The sequence below is a fragment of the Pongo abelii genome, chromosome 1 (assembly GCF_028885655.2).
Source record: "Pongo abelii isolate AG06213 chromosome 1, NHGRI_mPonAbe1-v2.0_pri, whole genome shotgun sequence".
In the NCBI taxonomy this organism is placed as follows: Eukaryota; Metazoa; Chordata; class Mammalia; order Primates; family Hominidae; genus Pongo; species Pongo abelii.
This window is the reverse complement of record NC_071985.2, coordinates 43390151-43415223: the sequence shown is the minus strand read 5'-3', so window position 1 is coordinate 43415223 and position 25073 is coordinate 43390151. Positions and strand designations below refer to the sequence as shown.

The 25073-nt window shown below is 45.7% G+C and overlaps 1 protein-coding gene and 1 long non-coding RNA gene across 2 annotated transcripts; one reads left to right on the top strand and one right to left on the bottom strand.

Moving 5' to 3' along the window:
• Nucleotides 1–4061: 4061 nt before the first annotated feature.
• AVPR1B (arginine vasopressin receptor 1B) lies at nucleotides 4062–14261 on the bottom strand. Its single transcript, XM_024234127.2, has 2 exons — nucleotides 13215–14261; nucleotides 4062–7794 (listed from the first exon to the last, which is right to left on the bottom strand). The coding sequence occupies exons 1-2, from the start codon at nucleotides 14152–14154 to the stop codon at nucleotides 7460–7462; spliced, it is 1275 nt and encodes a 424-aa protein (XP_024089895.2). The 5' UTR covers nucleotides 14155–14261; the 3' UTR covers nucleotides 4062–7459.
• A 730-nt stretch (nucleotides 14262–14991) lies between these two features.
• On the top strand, nucleotides 14992–24038 carry LOC134760779 (uncharacterized). Its single transcript, XR_010138742.1, has 3 exons — nucleotides 14992–15137; nucleotides 15383–15653; nucleotides 23756–24038. It is a non-coding gene; the product is annotated as an uncharacterized LOC134760779 (long non-coding RNA).
• Nucleotides 24039–25073: the final 1035 nt, after the last annotated feature.

Below are 25073 nucleotides of genomic sequence, written 5' to 3'. Positions count from 1 at the left end.
ATTAAGAATGATTTATCTCAAATCAGGAGATTACATGATATTTAACTGTCAGCTCCTAGACACAGTCCTATTAAGTCAGAAACAAAGTAAGAATGTCCACAAGCCTGCCATTTCCTTTGTTATCTAACATTGTTCTAGAAGTTCTAACCAGTGTGATAAAACAGTCAACAAAAACAAGAACTATGAAAAATTGGAGCCAGGCACGGTGGTGCACGCCTGTAATCCCAGCACTTTGGGAGGCTGAAGCAGGTGGATCACTTGAGGTTAGGAGTTCGAGACCAAACTGGCCAACGTGGTGAAACCCCATCTCTACTAAAAATGCAAAAATCTGCTGGTCGTGCTGGTTGGCACCTGTAATCCCAGCTACTTGGGAGGCTAAGGCAGGAGAATCACTTGAACCCGGGAGTTGGAGGCTGAGTGAGCCAAGATCATGGCACTGTACTCCAGCCTGGATGACAGAGCAAGACTCTGTCTCAAAAATAAATAAATAAATAAATAAAAAATAGAAATGAGGAAAAATTTGTCACCCTTTTCAGATAGCCCATCCCTAGAAAACCAGAGAATTAAAATGCTTTAAAATTGATAACATGAGTAACCAGTGACTAGAGAAATATTTTTCTCCAACAGCTAATTTAAGACATGAAGTAAAAAGAAATTTTGCTCGTAATAGCTAAACAAACATGCACCCAAAATTGAAACCCTAGGTTTACTCCTAGCCAAATTCAAACCCAAGATCAGTGGCATTCAGGTCTTAGACACCTGAGATTTATTAACTGTGCTCCATTTGCTGGCTGTGGATGATCCTCCCAGCCCCGGCGCTGAGAGCAGCAGGCAGGCTTTCCTTCTCCTGAGTTCTTCTTCCCCAAGATGATCTAAGTGGATGATTCTGGTTTGGGTTTCTGGGGTTGGAAAATGTTGCTGGTTTGTTTGTCCCTTCACCTTTTAGCTACCATTGTCGTTCCTCTCCTTACAAAGCTTTTCTTAATGGGGCACAACAGAATCTACTGATTAGACAGGCAGAATGAGGAGTAAATACCAAAAATAACAACAGCAACATTGTCCCATCAAGAAGTGAAACTCTACTTCTTATTGATTTCTTCTATTTATTATTTATCTAATTATTTACTTTTAGAGACAGGGTCTCTGTCACTCAAACTGGAGTGCAGGAGTATGATCATGACTCAGTGTAACCTCAAATTCCTGGGCTCAAGTGATCCTCCTGCCAAAGCCTCTCAAGTAGCTGGGACTACAGTTGCATGCCATGATGCCCAGTTAATTTTAAAAATTGTTTTGTAGAGAGGGTTTCACTATGTTGCCCAGGCTGCTCTTGAACTCCTGACCTCAAGAGATCTTCCCACCTCAGCATCCCAAAGTACTGGGATTACCGGCATGAACCACTGCACCCGGCCTGATCTCTTTAAAAAAGGGGAAAAAAATGCCAGGTGCGGTGGCTCATGCCTATAATTCCAGTACTTTGGGAGGCCAAGGCGGTTGGATAATTTCAGGTCAGGAGTTCGAGACCAGCCTGGTCAACATGGTGAAACCCCGCCTCTACTAAAAATATAAAAATTAGCCGGTTGTGGTGGTGCACGCCTGTAATCCCAGCTACTTGGGAGACTGAGGCAGGAGAATGGCTTAAACCGGGAGGCAGAGGTTGCAGTGAGCCGAGACATGCCATTGCACCCCAGCCTGGGCGACAGAGCAAGACTCTGTCTCAAAAAAAAAAAAAAAAAGAAAAGAAAAAAAAATCCAAGAGTGTACTGAAGAGATTCAGACAAGTTACACTGCACCCAAGAGACACTGCGGGGACACTGCTGAGACAGTTCCCACCAGGAGAGGGGATGAGAGTAAACAGACTGCCTGCTTTCTGCAGAATTCTGGGACAGGCCTTGGGTGTTGAGAGGAGAGATCAACAAAAAGAAGATTGGGTGGGGTCAAGGCATCTATGACCTAATTGTGGGGACAGGAAAAGAGCCAGAGAACATGTACAAAACAACATGTAACAAACAATGAACACAGAGCAATGAAACCAGAGCCTATCAGTATTTACACAGATCCGGCGAATAGGATGTTAGAATCAGCCAGCCTTAATCAGAAAAAGCATCCCAGAAAGAGGTGATTTCTGACCTCAGTTTAGAAAAAACGGGTGGAGGCCAGGCATGGTGGCTTACGTCTGTAATCCCAGCACTTTGGGAGGCCAAGGTGAGCGGATCACGAGGTCAGGAGATCAAGACCATCCTGGCTAACATGGTGAAACCCCCTCTCTACTAAAAATACAAAAAATTAGCCGGGCGTGGTGGCGGACGCCTGTAGTCCCAGCTACTCGGGAGGCTGAGGCAGGAGAATGGTGTGAACCCGGGAGGCGGAGCTTGTAGTGAGCCGAGATCGCTCGCGCCACTGCATTCAGCCTGGGACAGAGCGAGACTCCGTCTCAAAAAAAAGAAAAAAAGAGTGGAAAAATCAACTGATGGGAGAAAAGGCAGAAGGAAAAGGAACAGATCTGACCTGCTGCAGGCTCTCAATAAATGCCTGAGGGGCGGCCCTGAGTGGCACTGTCTGGAGAACTGTGTCTGGGCTCAGAGGCTGCTGTGATACTCTGGCGCAGGGAGTTGACGTCAGGGGGACCAGAGACCAGAAGCTGTAGAATGATTGTAGACCATCCGATTAAGCTCCGTAATAAACTCTGCTTCAGAAATATGACATTCAATAGTGAATATACCATGGAGGTTAACATTAGAACCCACCCTGATTGCTTATAAAGTGAAGGCATTCTTGGAGAGTGCTGTTAGATTTAACAGTTAGATTTAACAGTAGATTTAAACGTGTGACTCTACCAAGTGACTTAGAGAGCTTAGAACTTCAATAGTGCACATGACTGCTCAGATGCCCTCATAAGTACAGAGGAAGGCTGATGTCACCTCCTGAGGAGTTTGAGCCAATAAGCTAATGATTGGGGCCAGCTAACAAATTGAACTAAGCCTCAAAGTCATTGCAAGCCACGTAGAAATAAAATGGTCTTTTGTTTGTCATATTTCCATGAGCTTCAAGGGTGAGCTGTCTAAATCGGTACAAATAGTCACCTGTATGAGTAACCACCCTTTAAGGAGCATAGCTTCCAGTTCAGTGAAGTCACATTCTCCCACGTTATATGTCATTGGTACCTCACAGGAACAATCATATTGTTTCACACTGGGTTTCTCCATGGATGTGGACTGGACAAAGATTTTTCCAAAATTATCTGATAATAAGACACAGAAAAACTGATTTGCTATTGGCAACCAGTAGATGGTGGATTACATGCCAACAATGACCTAGGAATATAGACCACAGTAGACCATAATAAATGTGACCTGTTTTCAATGAATTCTTATTCTAAAGGAGCAAGCATCCAAATGCTCACCATGGGAACTGCAGCAAAATTCCACGAGCATCTTATTAGCCACCAAGACGTGCTAGGGTGAGGAGGTATTTTACGCTCAACATCAGTGGGTTTCTTTGCTTCTGGAATTGGGACAGATTGCTGGGCTCTGAGGCACTCTCAAAGAGGCCTCCTAACCCATGCCCCCAGATTCTAAACCAGAACCCATAAAGTAACTATAGCTCATGTGGCTTTTTGAGGTCCTACTAGGGCCCTCAAACACTGACTCATGTGTCTTGCTGCCTTTTGGTCAGGAATTCCTACACTCATTTACTCACCTTGCAGTAGAAATCTCTTGTTCTTTGCCTTGCCAAATCTCCGTGGGTTTAGAGAGAACCCAGTGTGTGTCCAGGTATCTCAGGAGAACCGGGTCAAGTGAGGGACCAAGACTCTTTGGAACTTGAGGACTTACAAGCTAAGAGCCTGGGTGACTTTCCTAGCCTTCCATGTGAGTCATTACTGCTTCATATCTTCCAGGAGAGTTAAAGGATGTGCACTGGATCTCAGCAATATTTGGCTGGAGAAAGGGCCTTACCCTGATTCTTAGACAGGAGCTGCCAAGTCAAGCCCAGCCCAGCCCAGGCCCACTTTTGGCTCCACACTGCCACCTTGTGGCCCTATGGCAAACTCGAAGACACTGCTTTTCCCACTTAAACTGGATGCAGGGTGGCCCCTTTCCCCAACATCACCCCTTCACTGAAGACAAACACACTTTAATTTTATCTTGCACATCCAATTATCATTGTCCCTAGAAAACTAAAGATGCACAGGAATTTCCTGGATATTAAATCTTTTTATTGGTGAATTTCAACCTGGGTTTCTGACCTAGGAATGAACTGCTACAGCCTGCGCTGAATCTATAGCCCTGTAGTAGATAAAAGATCTATTTACATACAAAACACAGACACATTATCTGGGAAAGTACTGGCCTGTACCAAACAACATAAGAAACGATTCTGAGAAATCCCCATAGTCAGCTGATGAACCCCTCCTGCCCTCCTCTGTCCCGTCTGCCCCTCATGTCCTGCTTGCACATAGGTTTTAAGGGACTAAAGTCCTGTCATTCACAGTCAAAGGATGGCATAAACAATTTACACAAGTGCCCAGCCAGAGACAGCATTGTTCAGTTTCTCCTGGGGTTAGCCGTCAGAAATGGGATTCACCCCAGAGAGCACAGAGCCTCCTTCTTGCTTCCAGAAACAGGGCCCCTCCTCCTTGAATCCTATCCAAGGCTCAGACTGTCCAGGCAAGCCTCCTACAGGTCCTGCAGAACTTTCACTCATAAATCCGATGAGATCCACTGTTTCCTTCAGGAGCTTTCTGGAATGGGTTCCCGAGGCCCTCAGCCAGTGTGCAGTCGCTCCCCACTGGCCATATCACAGGACAGAACCAGCTTTCTGGAAAAGATCAAGTGTAGCCTTTCCATGGGAGGAAAAAGGAGGGCTCCAAAGCCACCACCCCAAGTAAATTATTCTTGTGCAATGCAAAACAGAAAATACCATAGTGGTAAGAGGGGATCTATAGAAGGCAAAGGGTAGACAAGAAAAGTGCTTTAGTCAGCCTAAATCCCAGGTCTGTCTCCTCTTTTCCTCTCTGAACTGTAGACTCTCCTGGGTCAGGAACCTGGAGGTCATCTACCAGATGCAATCTGGAGCCAGGCCACTGTTCCCCTCTCTAACATCTGTTGAGTGCTCTATCTCTAGTCTACAGTCTTACAAATCCCTCCCAACAAAGTGGGCATTGCTATTTCTATTTAATAAATGAAGAAAGCATTGCTCAGGGACATTGGATAACTTGCTGAAGTTGATACAGGTAGAAAAGGGGTGAGATCAAGATGCAAACCCAGGTCTTTGGGGCACACAGCTGGTGTTCCTTCTACTTCCCAGTCATCATGAAGAACAAAGATTTACCAACTCTAGGCATTAGGGTCAGAAACTGTGGTCTAAAGATGGGGCAAGGGGGTGGGGAGGCCGCTTATGTAAGCAGGGGAAGGAGCAGATTCAACAGCTCTGGCTGGCATGGGAGGCTTCTAAGCCCACTTCACCAGGGCAGATAAACAGGGAAGAAGTATTGGATGTCAGGGGCTGACATGGGCAACAGAACTCAGTAAAAGGGAGACTGTGGGTCCTCCCATCTGCCTGAGCCTTGGTCCCATTAGGCTCTCACTCTCCGATTCTCTAGCACTGAAGGACTGGGACACTTTGCTCACTCACAACATTCAGCAAGGCTCTTTTCTTTTTAGAAAGCCTCAGGAGGCTTCTTAGAGCTGAGTGGCCTCTTAAAGAAGTATATCCGCAAAGCCACAGTCATTCCTCAAAGCTTCCCTGGGAGTCAGGGGTAGAGACTGAAAGTGTTCCCTAGAGCTTCCCTCAGGAGCTCTTAATTAGATTAGTAATTCCTTACATTAGTATAGAGCTCATGACTTTACAAATGACTTTTATATCCACAGTCCTATTTGATTCTCAGAACTAAGCTAGCAAGGACTGGCCAGCATTTTATTGATGTGTGTCATTGGTGGTGGCAGAACCAGGATGCAGCTCTCCTGATGTTTCAGCTGATGTCTTTTCCACCAGCAAGGCTCTCTCTTCAATTGAAATCAGAATTGGGGTGGGGAAGCTACGCCATGATAAAAGTCCCCTGGAGATAATGAGCATGTGCCATGCTCTTCCTCTACCTCGGTCTACCTTGGCCTGCAGCCTCTCCCAGCCTTGGAGGAGGATTCAGCATCCCAGATGAGGACAAAAGTGGACAGTATGGCCATGGTGGGACCCACCGTCACCAGAATTGAGTCAAAGAGTGTATCAATGTCATTGTCATAAAAATCCAACCACTCTTCTAGACCCTGTTGGTTACAATATCCTTTGTGTTTCTCTGTAACACCATTTCCAGTATTGCAGAGTCATGGAAGGTTGGAGCTTCGAGATCATCTCACCTATTATACAGGTGAGGAGACTGGGTCCTGGAAAGGGACAGTGACTCACCCAAGGTCACACAGATACTGAAGGCAGAGCTGAGATTCAAACCCGGGCTCCTAACTGGATCACAGCATCCATATGGTTCATGGTGGAAGCTCTGAAGAGCCTGGAGGGTGTCCAGAGCCATGACGATGTCACCTTTTCTCAAAGGAGGTCTCCTCTATATAGCCCCCGGGGAAAGAACAGGCTGGATATCCTGGGGGGTGGGTTGGGGAAAGGAGGGAGGGCCACAAGTCCCCGCTGCCCTTGAGGCTTATTCTTGCTGTTAATTTTATGATGACCATTTTCATCTTCTCCTTCCCTCCCTCTTTCTTCCCACCCACACTCACAGTGGACCAGACCACAGAGAATATACAACACTTTCCCCTGTCATCCATGCTGTCATGGGGGGTGGCATGAGGAAAGAGGAACTGGCATTTGCAGAGTTCCTGCTAAGTACCAGGTACTGTACTGAATCCTGCATCTCCACGAGACCACCTCCCTTCAACAGACAGCTGGGCACAGCAGGGTAAGCCCTACATACCCATTCACTTTCCTTCATGGAACAATTTTCTCTCTACCAAAAAAAAAAAAAAAAAAAAAAAAAAAAAAAAAAAAAAAATCCAAGATCCAAATAGAGTCCTCCTCACAGTTTTTCACTTCTCCCCTCTCCTGGGTAGGCTGAGATGTGTCAGTCGGGTTAGAATGGAGACAGGTAGCCAGGGCACAAGGCCAGCCTCTGAATTCCTGCCACCTGTGGACCCCTAGACAGCACCATCCTAGGCCTGCCTAGATCTGGGACACCATGTGTGCATGGACACCCTTTGAATATGGCAGCACCAGGGAGACAAGGAGTTTGATTCTCCCTGACTGTCAGTGTCTGAGATTGGGAGCTCATGAGGCAGCCCTCACACTAGGGGCAACTGTAACACCAGGGTAGGGGGTCCATTCTGGCCTTTTCACTCCGCTTCAGACAGGGCTCCTCTAACTCCAACCCTTACCCTCCCCGCTCTCATGTCCAGTGCCCTCGGTGGGCAGAGAACCTCCACTAGTCCTGGGGGCAGTACCAGACCCCAGCAAGTCTTTCTTAAAAGATGATGGTCTCAGTGGTGCCTTCCCCATCTGCCAGCTCCAAGTCCCTTGGTGACTCTTCAGGCCTGGGCCTCCCACTGAGGGTTAGGCTGAGGCTGAGGCTGAGGGTGGCCGGGCAGCTGGAGCGGGTCAGCAGCGTGGTGTGGCGGCTCGAGAGGCTGCCGTCAGAGAGCCGCCGGCGCATCTTGGGCTGGGGACCCCCACAGCAGGCAAGGTGACGCAGGGGCCGCGGTAACAGGTGGCTGTTGAAGCCCATGTAGATCCAGGGGTTGCAGCAGCTGTTGAGGTTGCCCAAAAGCATAGAGATGGTGAAAGCCACATTGGTGGAATCTACCAAGAGAGAAGCATGAGAAGCCTCAGAATGGCAGCTCAAAGGGACCCGGGAGAGCATCCAGGCCCCACAGATGAGGAACAGATGAGGAAACTGAGTCCTAGAGAGGAGAAAGGAGTCACTCAGGGTCCTGTAATTAGAGAGACACACAGCTGAGACTTGAATCTGGGACTCCTGGCTCCAGAGTCTTACCATGCTGATTTTGTTTGTTTGTTTTTGTTGTGTAACTGCAGGGTAAAGGTAGGAGCTGAGGTTTGCTTCAAGTTTAATTGAGAAGAAGGAATGTTGTCAGGGATAGGATCAGCCCAGATAGGAGAAACTGACTTTGTTCCAAAACCTAGACCTTGAGCTCCCTAATGGATGTAGATCTAGAATGAGACAACTTCTGTAAAACAGGCAGTGAAAATAACCAAGTTCAGGCCCCGTCCGTCTCCATCCCCACTTACATCATAGATCATGGATTCACATGGCCTCCTGGACTCTGTCTCCTTCTATCCCTCAGGGGCAGGCCACTCATTCTATATTCAGTCATTGAGTGTGTGGGCATCGACTCTGCCTGACCCTATGCTGGGGACCTGATGGGGCAATCAATGGAGCCTGACTGCCCTATCGACACCTATGCCATCATTGTCCCCTACAGCTGAGGGGGCAGCTTTTACATACTGGGCCTCCAAGCATCCCTCTCCAGACCAGAACTTGTTCTGTGTTCTTAGATTGTGCCTAGGAAGTGCACCTTTCTGCAGGGAAAAACTAATTTCTCTCTTGGGCAGTCAAAATGTGAGGATGCCAAGGCTATAAGATTCTTTCCAGACAAAATATTCTTTCTAAAGACTAAATGAAACCCTCATGGCAACAGGAAAGCTGCTAGGATGAGCTTTGGCCTCCTGCTGGATCTGTCATGGTTATAGCCATGGCATAGGTGGCATACTGAGTCACCTCACTCTTCAGTGGAGGTTATAGAATCATTGAAAGCAATTTCAGAACTGGAAGGAACCTTAGAAGTAAGCTTTCTAGTTTTTATAGCACAGTTAGTAAGAGCTGCAACTCGAAGTCTTTCAGCTCTAAGGTAGAAATCCTATACTCCACCAGAGCTTCAACCAGCAAAATAAAAGGCAAAGCTCAAGTGCCTACTCTGCAAAGCACTGTGAAAGCTTCAGACGCACAGACTCCTTGTGCACATGTCCCAGGTGCATGCTCATGGATGTGGCAACTCATGGCTCAAGAGAAGGGAAGACATAGGCTGAGAACATTTGATGGAGGAAATGAGTCATAGGGGCGGGAAGCTGAAGGTATCTGGGCCTGGATGGACTGGTTCAGGGAACAGAAGTGAAGGTAGAGTGGGAAGCACCTGGAAGTGGAAGAGGGATGATATGGTTTGGATGTCGGCTGGGCACAGTGGCTCACGCCTGTAATCCCCACACTTTGGGAGGTCGAGGCAGATGGATCACCTGAGGTCAGGAGTTCAAGACCAGCCTGGCCAACATGGCAAAACCCTGTCTCTACTAAAAATACAGAAAATTAGCCGGGTGTGGTGATGCGCACCTGTAGTCCCAGCTACTTGGGAAGCTGAGGCGGGAGAATCGCTTGAACCCGAGAGGCAGAGATTGCAGTGAGCTGAGATCGTGCCATTGCACTCCGGCCTGGGCGACAAGAGCAAGACTCCGTCTCAATAAAAAAAAGAGAGACAGGGAGAAAGAGAGTTTGGATGTTCATGCCCTCCAAATCTCATGTTGAAATGTAGCCCGCAGTGTTCGACGTGGGCCTGATGGGAGGTGATTGGATCACAGGTCAGTTAGTTCACACGAGATCTGGTTGTTTGAAAGAGTCTGGGACCTCTCCCTTCTCTCTCTTGTCCTTTCTCGCCATGTGATACGCTGGCTTCCCCCTTCACCTTCTGCCATGATTGGAAGCTTCCTGAGGCCCTCGATAGAAGCAGATGCTGGCATTATGCTTCTTTTTAATTTTCTTTTTGAGACAGGGTCTCGCTCTGACCCTCAGGCTGGAGTGCAGTGTGTGATTATGGCTCACTGCAGCCCTGACCTCCTGTGCTCAAGCAATCCTTCTACTTTAGCCTCCTCAGTAGATGGGACCACAGGGGTGAACCAGTGTGCCACCATGCCTGGCTAATTTTTGTTATATTTAGTAGAGATGAGGTCTCACTGTTTCCCAGGCTGGTTTTGAACTCCTGGAATCAATTGATCGCCCTGCCTCAGCCTCGCAAAGTGCTGGGATTACAAGCATGAGCCACCACACCCAGCCTGGCACCATGCTACTTGTACAGCCTGCAGAACCGTAAGCCAAAATAAACCTCTTTTCTTTATAAATTTCTCAGTTTCAGGTATTCCTTTATAACAATGCAAATGGACTAACACAAGGGACAAGCCTCAAAAACAAACTCAGCCTTCCTTCCATTTTGCCTGGGTTGTGGCCTGCTCCCTAGTTAATGTGTAACTACAAGTTGTGGAAGATTTGGGAAGTGGCTTTGGCTGAGGGGACAGTATTCATCCTGTCTGCTCCATCAATGCACATTTAGTGTCCAGATTAAGCCAGGGACAAAGGAGTTCCACAGGTTCCTTCATTTAGGAAGTGCCTGTTTGGTTTGGCTCACCTGAGCCAGGCCTTGGTAGGGGCTGGAGATGTGCCACAGAGGAGGTGCTGCAGGGCAGGTGCCAGAGGCAGTGGAGGCTGTGCTTCCCAGCCCTTGAGGGTAGATCTACCACACCCAGTCCTGGCCTCCGTTGCCTCCTGCCAGAAACTCAGCTGATGGTTGGGGACAGGGACAGGGACAAGGAAACAAACAGGTTCTGACCAAAGACTTGGGGCCAGGGGGGCCAACAGGCCAGCATGCCGTGGAGGAGAACTGCGTGTACCGGAAAGCAAGTTTAAAGTAATGAATTTCTCCCCCAAGGGCTTTCATTTTCTGGGAGCACATTGTCTGTAAGACAACCCTTTGGGACAACCCACTGTCCCATGCATTCCTTGCCCAGAGAGGTCCTTGGTAAGTGGTGAACCAGTCTACACGAGTGAGGGCTGAGGTGTTGAAGGACAGGTTGATGATGATGGTTGATACCACAGGCAAGCAGGAGAGTCTGCACTGGCTGAGTGGCAGGAGCACCATCTTCTCCTCAATAAAGAGGCAGATGACCATCTCACCCCGGTGCCACTGGCTAAGCTACAATGTTGGGAGTACAGCCATGACCTGGATAAAGCTTGGCCCATAAAAACCTCAATTCAAGCCCAAGCTCTATCTCTCACTAGCAGTGGCAATTTGGACCAGTTATTTTACCTCTATGAGTCTCAAGTGACTCAAATTTAAAATACAGAAGGCCACTCCTCAGTAGCATGAGGGCTGAATGTGCCTGTGCCTAGGAAACCCTCCTTCCTTCTATTCTGTGCTTGGCTAGAGCAGGGAGGTCCCTACAGTTGGCTAGAATTAATTAGAATTGCTCATTGCTTAAAGGATAATCTGCAAATAGTCTCTTGCCCAGACGATGTCAAAAGGGCGATTAAGAAGGGATATTGTATTAAGAAGGAAGTTTGGTATTACTTTTGCATGTCTCTTGCATGGTTGTATTAAATTCATGAATGGCTCTCCTCTATTTCATCTCTCCAGAAAAGCAAAGCATTTGGCTTGAGCATGTCCTGGGATGAGCAAAATGAGATGAGAAACAACAATACAAAGGAAGGGGACCACTGGTGGGAATTGGTGGCCTGAGACTGCTGCTTAATGAACTCTCAGGAAGCTTCCAGAGGAACCTGTGCACAGGACCTGCCTAGGACACTTGCAGGTGGTACCCACTATACGTCCTGAGCTGTGCACACTAGGAGATGCACTGCAGGGCACAATCACCCCTCTTCATAGCCACCCAGACAGGTCAGCATGCACTTGTCCTCATGCCTCATTCCTGCTTAGGGGAGCAGAAGCAGCTGTTCTGAATACTGCTCTCCAACACTTAGGCTGCCTAGACACAGCCCCTGCCTTCCTGAGAACAAGTTCACCTCTGGACGGCCAGACCATCAGGCACTGTCTAAAGCTCAGGAGGACGCTGTCTACCACACCCCAGAAAAATGATGAGCGCCAGGCCTCCCATGTGCCAGTTGGAGCACAGTCCTCTTAGAGGTTCCCATTTTGTTTTTCACACAGGAGAAGGGTCTCCCTCCTTTTAGAACCACTTTTAAAATCAGGGTTATTAATGGGGTTGAGGAAAAAGACAAGGAGACAAAAGACCTGGGCTTTATTCTTCACTTTGTCACTCTCTAGCTGTGAGGCCTGGGGCAAGTCATGGTCCTGAGGCAGGAAAACAGCAGAGGGAATTAGAGGTTGGATAAAAAGCGGAATGAGTAGGAACAGAAGCAGGATAAAGAGGAGGATGAACAAGAGACAAGATAAGAAGCAGAAGCTGAGCCAAAACAAAAGTTATATGAAGTGAGTCAAGAGCCCCCATGGTTGGCTAGATCCAGACCAAGCCAGTAAGGGGCAGCTCCTCAGAGATGGGCATGTGTATTAAAGAGAAAAAGTATCCCTAAAATGACCCCATATGAGAATCAGCTCATTAAAGCTCATGCACAGGTACTGCATAGCATGCATGCACTTAAAATTATGAGATGAAGGTCACATGCAAGTGCACAAGGGCCAAAGTAACTAAGCAACCCACCTATCAATCAAAAGGCAGATACTGGTTAAAGATTAGGCAGCTCGGGGAAGAGAAAAAAAACATATAAAAAGGCCCAAAGTACACCAAACTGACGCTGATCTCATTTCACAGAGGTCAGCCTGCTCTCCCCTCTCCGAGAGTGTTACTGTGCTTAATAAACTTTTGCTACTTTGCTATTTGTGTGTGTCACATCCAATTCTTTGTTCGTGGCACCAAGAACCCAGGACTTCACCACATCAGCTGGTAACAGTTCCTCTCTGAGCCTCTGTTTCCTCATTAGTAACATGAAGAGGTTGAACTGGAAATTTCAGGATTTTCATGTGCCAACCCTAATTAACTGGAAGTGTCTGTTGAGAAGGAGCTCAAAGGCATGTCCAGGTGCAGGAGGGACAAGGCTGAGAAAGCAAGTTCATGGGCCACAAATTGCTATCATTCTATGATTTTAAAGCCCATCTAGCAAAATGGTAGTTGGTGGCCAAATGTGCTAATGTTCATATTTCATTAGTACCACATAGCATTTTAAAATTGTTAGTTACCAAAATTTTTAAAGCTGGAAATTTCACATAAAAGATACTGACATGGCATCGGTAGGCTGAATGGAAATCATAACTGCCCCTTTTCACTTGGAGCAGGCACCATCTTCCTTCATTGCCCCACTAGTTTGTTACCTGCCTGGCCCTGGGAGGCATTGTAACCCTGACCTAATCCCCCATCCTCTCTTCCTGTCTCTCCCACCTCACTGCCCCCACATAGACCCCACTTGCCTTCATCAGGGGCATTCTCATCCCACACGGACCACATCTGGACACAGAAGAAGGGAGCCCAGCAAGCGATGTAGGCCAGCACGATGACAAAGGTCATCTTCACTGTTCGGATCTTGGCCCGTGAGATGGTGTTGATGCTGCTGACCCGAGATGGCAGCCCCAGAGTGGTGGCAACTGAGGTGGAAGGTGAGGGCCTGTGCCAAGTCCTCCAGCCCCCTCCTCCCACCCGCCAGGCCTGTGTCTTGACTTTTAGGTTTTTACAGATCTCATGGCAGATGAGGCTGTAGCAGGCAGTGAGCATGGTCACCGGCAGGATGAAGATAGCCAGGGTGGTCCAGGTGAGGTAGGTCCGTGGCCCCCAAGGGAAGCGGAAGTCTGCCCAGCAGTCCAGCACCCCTGAGCCCTGGATCACCTCCCGCAGGGAAAAAATGAAGACTTGAGGGAGGCTGAAGATGGACGCCAGCAGCCAGGGAGCAGCAATGAGCAGGTAGGTGGACTGGCCGGGCTGCTGGAGGCTGCGCAGGGGGTGACAGACAGCCAGGTAGCGGTCCAGTGTCATGGCCAGCAGCATGTAGGTGGAGGCGAACATGCTGAGCACCTGCAGGTACTTGACAGCTTTGCACAGGAGGTCGGGACCCTGGAAGCGGTAGGTGATGTCCCACAGCAGCTGGGGCAGCACCTGGAAGAGCGCCACAGCCAAGTCTGTCAGGGCTAGGTGCAGCACGAACAGGTGCATGCGGGAGCGCTTGCGGCCCAGCTGGCCCAGGGTCAGCAGCACAGCCAGGTTGCCCCCAGTGGCCAGCACCAGGACAGTGGCCAGGACTCCGATCTCCACCTTGGCCAGCTCCTCATCCCGGCCCAGCCAGGGTGTTGTGGCATTGGGGGCAGAGAGGGTGCCCCGGGGGGTGGGGTTGGCATCCCACAGAGGCCCAGAATCCATGAGCAAGGTTTGCTGGGAGGGAAGGATGGAGAGAGGGTGTGGATGCAAGTGGAGAGGTTTGATGAATAAAATGGAGTGGCAAGGGAGGTGGAGAGAAAGGAGAAGCCTGAAGGTGGAGAGAAAGGAGAAGCGTGAGAAAGACAGAGAGACGGCTTGCAAACAGGTGGAAATCGTTCAGTGGACAGGGATAGAGAGGAGGAGGGAGGATGAGATTCGGAAGGAGAAAATGCGACTGGGATCGCTGATCCCAGTGAGGAGAGGGGACCCAGGAGAGGGAGAAGGAGGGGTCAGGAAGATGGGGAATCAGGACGGGAAGAATGGGGAAGGCTGTGCAGAGTGAGGCTTCTGGGAGGGAAAGAAGGCTGGGGAGGGGCTACCACCCTCCAATCCACCTCAAATTCACTTTCTCCAAACTTTTCTGGAAGCCAAGAGCGGAAGCCCTTCAGCCTGCTTGGAGGGGCGGTCCGGAGCGGTCGGTGTCGCCCTCAGGGCGGGAAGCCCCAGCCAAGCCCGCTCGCTCTGCCTGGTGAGCAGCGGCGGGAGCGCTGCGGCGCGGCCCGGGCGGGTTTTATGGGCTCCCAGGCCGAGCCCGGCGGCCTGCGGCTCGCCAGTTGGCTCCTGCAGAGGAGGGCGGAGTGAGGCTCGCAGGCACCCACCCGGCGCGAGGACCGAGAGGCCGGCTGCTGGAGGGAGGGGGGCCAGAGGGGGTAGCGGACGAGGGACAGGGAGCGAGACAAGCAGGCGACGCAGGCCAGCGCCCAGCAGCAGGCAGGACCCACCGACCCGCAGGCAGGCAGATAAGCTCCGCTGCGCACTCACCCTGGAACTCTGGGGCCGTTTCTCCACAGGTGCATCCCCGGGAGATGGTGAGAGGCAGTCACTCCTCCCACCTACGCGAGGGCACTTTGGCTGGCGGCCCTGTTGGCGCGCCCCCTGCCAGCCGGCTAGCCGGCGCAGGATCCACGATCTTCAAGGATGGCCAGGTGGGCGAGGCGGCATCCCTGATTGCCAGTCAGCTGGGAGTGACGTCTGACCGCAGACCCTGTTGTGGGACTGCGAGGCATAGGGAGAGGAAGAAAAAATGAGGTTATTTGTGGAGGTGGGGGGTGGAAGGAGCTAGACCTGAGAGCTCTGGTGCTTGATCGACTGGGACAGCGGGAGAAATTCCCGGTATCTGCGTCCCCAAGGGACGTCTTAACTTCTGGCCTATGTGCTTTTCGTGCGTTAGGGGCTTCCAAGATCCTAAACGCAGTTAACCACTCTGCGAGGTAGAAAACAGGCCCAGAGAAGTTCAAGAACTTGCTCTAGAAGATTACTGAACGAGTAAACAGCAGAGGCCGGTCTAGAACCAGCCCCATGTGCCCTTCTGATAGCGCAGCAGCAGCACTTAACACCTAACCGGCTTGGCTAAATTCTATGTGAGAGGCACTGGTGCTGAGGGTAAAAATAAAAACAAAACACCATCCAGTCCAGAGGCAGCTTACAGCTCAATAGAGAAGGTATTGTATGGTGTTGGCTGTGAAATTCACTTAATCTTCAGTATGCAAGATGGACTATTGGGACTCTCCCTAGAGCAGATTAGAAGTTAGGACTGACAGGCTGGGCGCGATGGCTCACGTCTGTAATCCCAGCACTTTGGGAGGCCGAGGCAGGCGGATCACGAGGTCAGGAAATCGAGACCATCCTGGCTAACACGGTGAAACCCCGTCTCTACTAAAAATACAAAAAATTAGCCGGGCGTGGTGGCGGGCCCCTGTAGTCTCAGCTACTCGGGAGGCTGAGGCAGGAGAATGGCGTGAACCCGGGAGGCGGAGCTTGCAGTGAGCCGAGAAGGCGCCACTGCACTCACTCCAGCCTGGGCGACAGAGTGAAACTCTGTCTCAAAAAAAAAAGAAGAAGAAGTTAAGAGTGACAATAGTACGGATCCCAGACTCTCAGAAAGGGCAGAGTCTGTGACGGGAGGGAGGTCCTTTTGTCTTGCCTTTTTTTTTTTTTTTTTTTTTGAGACAGAGCCTTGCTCTGTCGCCAGGCTGGAGTGCAGTGGCACAATCTTGGCTCACTGCAACCTCTGCCTCCCAGGCTCAAGCGATTCTCCCTCCTCAGCCTCCCAAGTAGCTGGGATCACAGGCACCCGAACCACACCCAGCTAATTTTGTATTTTTAGTAGACAGGGGGTTGTGCCATATTGTCCAGGCTGGTCTCGAACTCCTGACCTCAGGTGATCCACCTGCCTTGGCCTCCCAAAGTGCTGGGATTATAGGCGTGAGCCACCGCATCCGGCCTTTGTCCTGCCTTTTAACCAGACTCCCCTTTATAATGTCACCAGACATCCAATTAGCATTACTTCTTGAAGGTTCTACCTCCACAACAGCCTACAAATTCAGCGCCTTCATTCCATCCCATGACCACTTACCATTTAGCTGCCTAAAATATAGTAGCATCCTCCTTTTGTGCTTTGGAGCCCAAGCTTCCACCTTCCCAAGGATTTTGCTCTTTATGAGTAATTTTCAGTGTGTCATTCCCACCCACTTGCAAACAAGCTGTAGTAATATTTATTTTAAAAAAATTATAACTCTCCTCAACCACTATACTCCCACTTCCAGCTATTACAATTCCTACCATTTCACAGCAGAACTTCTCAAAACAGCTGTCTATGCTTGTCCCCATTCTCTTACTCTCAATAAATGATACATTGTACTATTCTGGAAATTGCTTTTTAAACTCTACATTATGGTGGGGCATGGTGGCTCACGCCTGTAATCCCAGCACTTTGGGATGCCGAGGTGGGTGGATCACCTGAGGTCAGGAGTTCGAGACTTGCCTGGCCAACATGGTGAAACCCCATCTCTACTAAAAATACAAAAATTAGCTGGGCGTGGTGGCGGGCACCTGTAATCCCAGCTACTCAGGAGGCTGAGGCAGGAGAATCACTTGAACCCAAGAAGAGGAGGTTGCAGTGAGCTGAGATCATGCCATTGCACTCCAGCCTGGATGACAAGAATGAACCTTTGTCTCCAAAAATAAATAAATAAATAAATTCTACATTATTTTTGACATCTGTCTATGCTGATACATAGGCTAGATCTAGTTCATTCATTTTTAACTACTGCATAGTATTTAAGCATATGGATATAGCACATTTTGTTCAGAAATTTATCCAACTTTTCTAATTTATTTCCAGCTTTTCCCCCTATTTATTTTTATTTTAAAATGCTACAGTGAATGTTCTCATATGCCTCTTTGTGTTCATGTGTCAGAATTTCTCCCAGGTGTATATCTAGAAGTATATGCTGAGTATAAGTATTGTTGTGTCATATAATGTATGAGTTTTCAACTAAATAGGACCGTATCCTGAATTTTATCTCTAAATTAGTTGTACTAAATTAGTTGTCCAACGAGCTGCATTTTAGTTTCCCAACATCTTCACATTCAGACTTTTTAATTTTTATCAATCTGGTAGGTGTAAAAATAGCGTCTCATTTTGCTTTTTTATTTCTCTGATTACTGAGTATTTTGAGTATCTTTCCTTGTATTTATTTGTTGTTTGGATTTTCTCTTCTGTAAATCATTCATATCTTCTGCTCAACTTTTTATTAGGTTGTTTTTCTTATCAAATTGTAGGACGTCTGTATATTCGGATATGTTGAAAATATCTTCTCTAATCTGCCACTATCTTTTGGCTTTGGATGGGGTCTTTTGTTACACAGAAAATTTAAATTATGATGCAATCAATTCCTCCTTTTATTATTTCGGCTTTTTGTGTCTTGTGTTCTGTACTTTGAGAATAGAAATATTTCCCCCTGTATGTTCTTCTAACAAATTTAACTTTTGTTTTTCATATTTAGAGCTTTAATCCAACTGGATTTATTTTTGTGTTATGTGTGGAGTAAGAATCTAACTTCATTTTTTCCCCAGCAGGGCAAACCAATTACTTCATTTATTGAATTGTCCATCATTTCTCAACTATCATCTGTATAATATATTATTTCAAATTCTTTATGAGGCTATTTCTGGAATCTCTGGCCTATTCTATTAATTTATTTTTCTATCCCTGTCCCAATATTTCACTATTTTAGGTACGACAGCTTTCTAATGAGCCTTAATACTTGGTAAAAACAAGTCTCCCTTTGTTCTTATTTTTAAAATGTTTCTCACAATTTTGAAATGGTGAAATTTGGTATCAGTTTATTGAGTTCCAAAAAAGTTCTGTTGTTGAGTTTTTGGTTTAAGGCATTGACTTTAGAGATTAATTTGGGAGATAATTGATATATTTATGATTTCATTCAGGTCTATTCTTACGTCCTTCAATAATGTTTTATAATTTCCTTCAAAAATGTCTTCCCACCTTTTGATAGATGTATTTCCATGTACCTTACAGTTTCTGTTGCCACTGTGTATATAATTTAGTTATACCACATTTTCTAGTTACTATTGGTTATTGCCTGTATATGGGAACAATGTTGATTTTTGTGTCTTGCTCTTATATCCAGCAGTTTTCCTGCAGTTTGTAAATACTTTTGAATTATCTATACATAGAGTATTGTCTGCAAACAACAATAACTTTTTTTCTCCCATTCTATTTAGCTCTTCTTTTTCTTGTCTTATTGCGAAGGCTAAGACTCCAGTACAATGTCAAAGAGCAGGCATCATTGATGTTTCTACCTTTAATGAGAATACATCTAAAGTTTCACCATTACATATTATATTTATGGTAGGTCCTCTTCACTTTTTAATTTTTAAAAGATACTTATTTTTACACACACATATTATAAAGAGTCAAATGATTCTACAGTAGAAAAAGTAATTCCTCCATACTACTACTATTTTTCAATTTCGTATTTTTCATTTTCTTCCATTTTTTACTTTTTCACTAAAGAAAAATGTATCCATACACAAAAGCAGAGAGAATAGCATGAGGAAACCCCATGCTTCCATCACCCAGCTTTAACAATTACCAACAGATAGCCAGTCTGTTTCATCTAAATCTTTATCCATTTCCTTCCATCCTAAGATTATTTTGAAGCAAATGTCAGATATCATAGCATTTTATCTGTAAGTTTTTCATATATGTATTTCTAAAGGATAAGGACTCTTAAATATAACTACAACACCTTACCATCCCTGTATTAGTCACGGTTCTCCAGAGAAACAGAACGAATAGGAGATTTTGTGTGTGTGTGTGTGTGTGTGTGTGTGTGTAAAGAGAGAGAGAGGAGATTTATTATAAGAAATTAGGTACATAATTTATAGAGGCTGAGACATCCCAAAATCTATAGTTGGCAAGCTGAAGACCAAGGAGAGGCAAAGTATAGTTCCAGTCTGAGTCTGAAAGCTTGAGAACCAGGAAAGCTAATGGTGTCAGTCCCTGTCTGAAAGCCAGCAGGCTTGTGACCCAAGGAGAGCAGATTTTCCAACTGGGGCTTCAAGGTGGGAAAACAACAATTTCCCAGTGTAAGCAGTAAGGCACAAAGAGTTCCCTTTTATTCGAGGGAGGATCTGCCTGTTTGTTCTATTCAGGCCTTTACTGATGGGATGAGGCCCACCCGCATCAAAGAAGAGCAATCTGCCTTATTCAGTTTATTGATTTGACTGTTAACCTCATCCAAAAACACACCCAGAATAATGTTTAACAAACATACTCAGAATAATGTTTGACCAAATATCTGGACCCCCATGGCCCAGTCAAGTTGATACATAAAAGTAACCATCACAATCTCTAAAACTATTAATAATTCATTAACATTGTCACATATTTTGTCAATGTTCATAATTTCTTAATTGTCTAAAAACAGTGTTTTATTGTGTTTAAATTTTTAGTGGTTTATTTGTTTGAATCCAGATTCAAATATGGTTCATGCATTGGCATTGGTTAATGTGTCCCTTAGGTCTGTGATTTGTAGATTACACTGCCATCCCTTTGCATGCTTTGTTCCTTGCAGTGTTGTTGTTGAAGAAACCAGATTGTTTTGTAGAATTTCCCATGATGTGCGTTTTAAAAATTGCATCCCCGTTAAGTTGTTTAACAAGTTTCTTTGTTTGCTGATGCCTGATCAGATTCTGGTTAGATTTGTTTAGTTTAGTTTTTTAGCAAGAGTGTTTCATAGGTGTTATTGGGTGCATCCATCAGGGATATGTAATGTGTGATTGTCTCTCTTTTCATGATGTTATCAGCCGTTGTTAATTATTGCACAGATCCATTAATTCATCAGCATTGCAAAATAATCATATTCTATTTTTCCTTCATTGTTTATTACTTTAAATAATTATGTAAAGAGAATCTTCTCTCATCAACTATTTGGTTATTCTTAGGCATAGTTTGTACAGAAAAGACAGAATAAATGCTTCTTTTTCTATTATTAATAGTTTTCAAGATAATAAATTTATTTTCTGGAATTCTTCAAATCATGGATTTTTTTTTTTTTTTTTTTTTTGAGACGGAGTCTCGCTCTGTCGCCCAGGCTGGAGTGCAGTGGCACGATCTTGGCTCACTGCAACCTCCACCCTTCCAGGTTTAAGCAATTCTCTGCCTCAGCCTCCGGAGTAGCCGGGATTACAGGGGCGTGCCACCATGCCCGACTAATTTTTTTTGTATTTTTAGTAGAGATGGGGTTTCACCATCTTGGCCAGGCTGGTCTTGAACTCCTGACCTCTTGATTCACCCTCAGCTTCCCAAAGTGCTAGGATTACAGGTGTGAGCCATCACGCATGGCCAAATCATGGACTTAAACATATTTTATACGTTTGAGTCACTTATAGTTATTACTTTGATGCTCAAATTGTCCCATCTTTGGCAAATGGAGCTGATTTATGTTGGTACCTTAGTCCTTTTGTGTTGTTGTTTATCAATGAATATTTACTTTAAAAATTTAATGTATATATCTTTTTTTTTTTTGAGACAGTCTCGCTTTGTCTCCCAGGCTGGAGTGCACTGGCATGATCTCGGCTCACTGCACCCCCCACCTCCCAGGTTTAAGCGATTCTCCTGCCTCAGCCTTCTGAGTACCTGAGATTACAGGTGCCCACCACCATGCCCCCGCTAATTTTTGTATTTTTAGTAGAAATGAGATTTCACCGTATTGGCCACGCTGGTCTCGAACTCCTGATCCCAAGTTGTCTTCCTACCTTAGCCCCCCAGAGTGCTGGGATTACAGGCATAAGCCACCACGCCCAGCCCTAACGTATATACCTTTTTAATTGAGAAACAATTCAATACACCATAAAAGTCACCCTTTTAAATTGTACAGTTCAATGGTTTTTTTTGTTTGTTTTTTTTGGAGGGGGGGAGTCTCGTTCTGTCACCCAGGCTAGAGTGCAGTGGCATGATCTCGGCTCACTGCCAGCTCTGCCTCCTGGGTTCACGCCATTCTCTTGCCTCAGCCTCCCGAGTAGCTGGGACTACAGGCGTCTGCCACCACACCCGGCTAATTTCTTGTATTTTTAGTAGAGACGGGGTTTCACAATGTTAGCCAGGATGGTCTCAATCTCCTGACCTTGTGATCCACCCCCTTGGCCTCCCAAAGTGCTGGGATTACGGGCATGAGCCACCATGCCCGGCCAATGGTTTTTAGTATATTCAAAAAGTTGTGCAACTATCACCACCATCTAATTTCAGGATAATTGCCTTACCTGAAGAAGAAACCACATACCCATTAGCAGTCACTACCCATTCCCCCTCCCATTCCCAGCTCCTGACAACTACCAATCTACTTTCTGTCTCTACAGATTTTCCGGTTCTGGGCGTTTCATGCAAATGGAATCATACAATATGTGGCCTTTTGTGACTGGCTTTTTTCACTTAGCAGAGTGTTTTCAAGGTTCATCCATATTTTAACATGTAGCAGTACTTCCTTTCTATGGATAAATAATATTCCCTTGTATGGATATACCACATTTTATTTTTTATCAGTCAATAGACATTTGGGTTGTTTCCACCTTGGGCAGGTTACAAATAATGCTGCTAATGAACATTCATGTACAAGTTTTCGTGTGGACATACATTGTTAATTTTTGGGGGTATATACCTAGGAATGGAATTGCTGGGTTATGTGGTAACTCTGTTCACGTTTTTGAGGAACTGCCAAACTTTTTCAAAATTGGCTGTACCATTTTATCCTGAATCCTTTTTATAAAGTCTTAGTATTCTTTGATAGCTCTATTGCTTTCTGGCATGGCAAGACATTTTTGATGTAAGTGGAATACTGTATATTTTTTGTAATTCTTTTTTTCATTTAACATATCCTGCAGACCACTTCATGGGAGAATTCAGAGATGTTTCTCTTTCCTTTTTGCAGTTTTTTTAATACTCCAGTGTATGGAAGTACCATATTTTATTCATCCAGTCACCTTTGACAGGCATTCTGATTGTATCCAGTCTTGCTGTTACAAATAGTGCTATAATAAATTGCCTCTTTCTATAGATAGATAAATAGATCTATGTATAAAGATATGTATGTATATATGTTTGTGTGTGTGTGTGTGTATCTTTTCATATTTCACTAGTATAATCTTTGTGATAGGCGCCTAGAAGTGAGATTCCTAGGTTAAGGGTATATGCATAAACGATTCTGCTATATATTGCCAAATTATCCTCTGTAGGGATTGAACCAATTTGCATTATGACTAGGAATGCATGAGAGTGTCTGTTTTCCCAGTCTTGCCAACAGTGTATTCTTAAATTTTGGATTTTTGCCAATTTGATAAGTCAAAAATAATATCTTAGTTTAGCTTTGATTTGAATGCCTTTTAAGTGAGGTTAAACATCTTTTCATAATGTTAAGGGCCATTTGCATTTCTTTTTCTAATCATTATTGATATCTCTAGCTGATTCTTCTGTGATTGTTGACCTTTTTAATTATCCTTTTTGAGAAACTTTATATACCATGGAAATTAACCTTTGTCTGACATTTAAGTTGCAAATATTTTTTCCCATTTTGTCACTGATCTTTTTACTTGACTTATGATATTTCTTGATGTAGGTCACCATTTTAAATTCAATTTAGTAGATTTATTTGCTATTAACCTTGATATTTTTAAATAACAAATATATAATGCCACTTCTTGATTTTTTAGTTTTAGGGATTTTCTACTCACCTTTCCTTTGGTAGACGAGCAGATAGCACCCTTCCAGCAAAGACTCACCACTCACATTGCACATTTTCGGAACCCCACCCTCCCAATATAGTAATGGGAAGAGTGACTTGTGCGTCCTCATCTGAAACTGATGTCATAAGAACCAAAATTTGGATCTTAAGGGTATAATAAAGAGTTTGTGAAGCTCCCTCCCAAAAATATAGCTAAAAATAAAAAACAAGGCACAATTTATCTTCAGATAATTTAATCAAATCTTTTAAAAAAGGATTTACTTCCCTGGATTTGAATGCTGGTTTCTACATTATCAAGTAGTAGACGTAAGAGGCAGAGAAATCCAAATCCAAATTGTTAGGTGTCACTTCCATTGAAGAAGAAAGAAGTTCTGTTTTCATATGTGCAACTTGAACACCATGTTTTCAGGAACAGATCTATCATGAAAAATAAAATGTGTTTCTCAGAATACATATTTATCAATGTATCTTTATTTAACAATCTCCCATTTTAGCCAAAGGGTGAATTCAAAATTCTTCTGGCATTATTATTTGCCAAAGAAGAGTGAGGACATGTGTCCCTCTTCTGCCATACCGTGACCTGGACAGAAGAAAGTGAATAAGGACATTTTTCTCCCTGAAGCCTTCGGGAGCTTGGCCTGCAGAAGCCTCTTCTTGGTTAGGACTCAGAACCCTCTCAGAACATTGTGACCTGCCAGAGCTGGCATTGCACAGAGACCTTCCTGGGCAACCCTTGATTCACCGTCCCATAAATGTCCAGATGGAGGAAGTGGTCTGGGGAAGTGGCTCTTCTAATCATAAAATAACTTGTACAGTCACAAAATGTTGCAGTTGAAAGAGACTCATCTTTTGGTTCTGGCCAAGAGGCTGAGGACTATGGAAAGGACCTCAAAGACCATCAAGTCCCATTCTCTCATTTTCCAGAAGAAAGTCCAAACTGAAAGCCAAAGAGACAAGTGGAGTTCTTTTTTTTTTTTAGACAGAGTTTCACTCTTGTCTCCCAGGCTGGAGTGCAACGGTAGGATCTCGGCTCACCGCAACCTCCGCCTCCCGGGTTCAAGCAATTCTTCTGCCTCAGCCTCCCGAGTAGCTGGGATTACAGGCATGCGCCACCACACCCAGCTAATTTTTGTATTTTTAGTAGAGACTGGGTTTCTCCATGTTGGTCAGGCTGGTCTCGAATTCCCGACCTCAGGTGATCCGCCTGCCTCGGCCTCCCAAAGTGCTGGGATTACAAGCTTGAGACGCCACGCCCAGCCTACAAATGGCGTTCTTAACATCGCACAGAGATGGTCTAGACTGGAGCAGGGGAGGGCCAGGACCTAAGTCTCTTTTTTCCCCTTCTGTGCACCGCTCCCTGAGGGCAGCAGTTCCTCATTCTGGTTGCACATTCAAATCTCCAGGACAAATTGTAAAAAGCCCGAGCCTCATCCACAGTGATTCTGATTCACTGCCTTAGGGCAAAACATTCAGCCCTGGAGCCAATAAAGCCAACTAAACTTCTACGATGGGCTGTGTAATAATTTGTATAGTATATGATTTGTGTTTTTGTAGGGGCTTTTTAGAGAGTAGATCAGAGAAATGACTCGAATAGTGGTAAGAATTTCAGTCACCCCTCAGGGGCATATGTGTGTACAGTGGTTTTGAGAGGCTCTCAGGCCTGTGAGGGGATCTAGTGCCTAGGCATCCTGGCAGCCAGAAACACAGAGGAACTCTATAAAGGGCTTTCCCTCTCTAGTGCCTAGGCATCCTGGAATCTAGAGAGGGGTAGCCCTTTATAGAATAGGAACACTCTCCCCTGGAAGCCCCTCGGCAGAC

Coding starts and splice junctions, on each gene's coding strand:
- AVPR1B (XM_024234127.2), bottom strand. CDS start 14,154: ATGGATTCTGGGCCTCTGTGGGATGCCAACCCCACCCCCCGGGGCACC. Junction 7,795..13,214: donor TGAGAATGCCCCTGATGAAG/GCAAGTGGGGTC, acceptor CTCTCTTGGTAG/ATTCCACCAATGTGGCTTTC.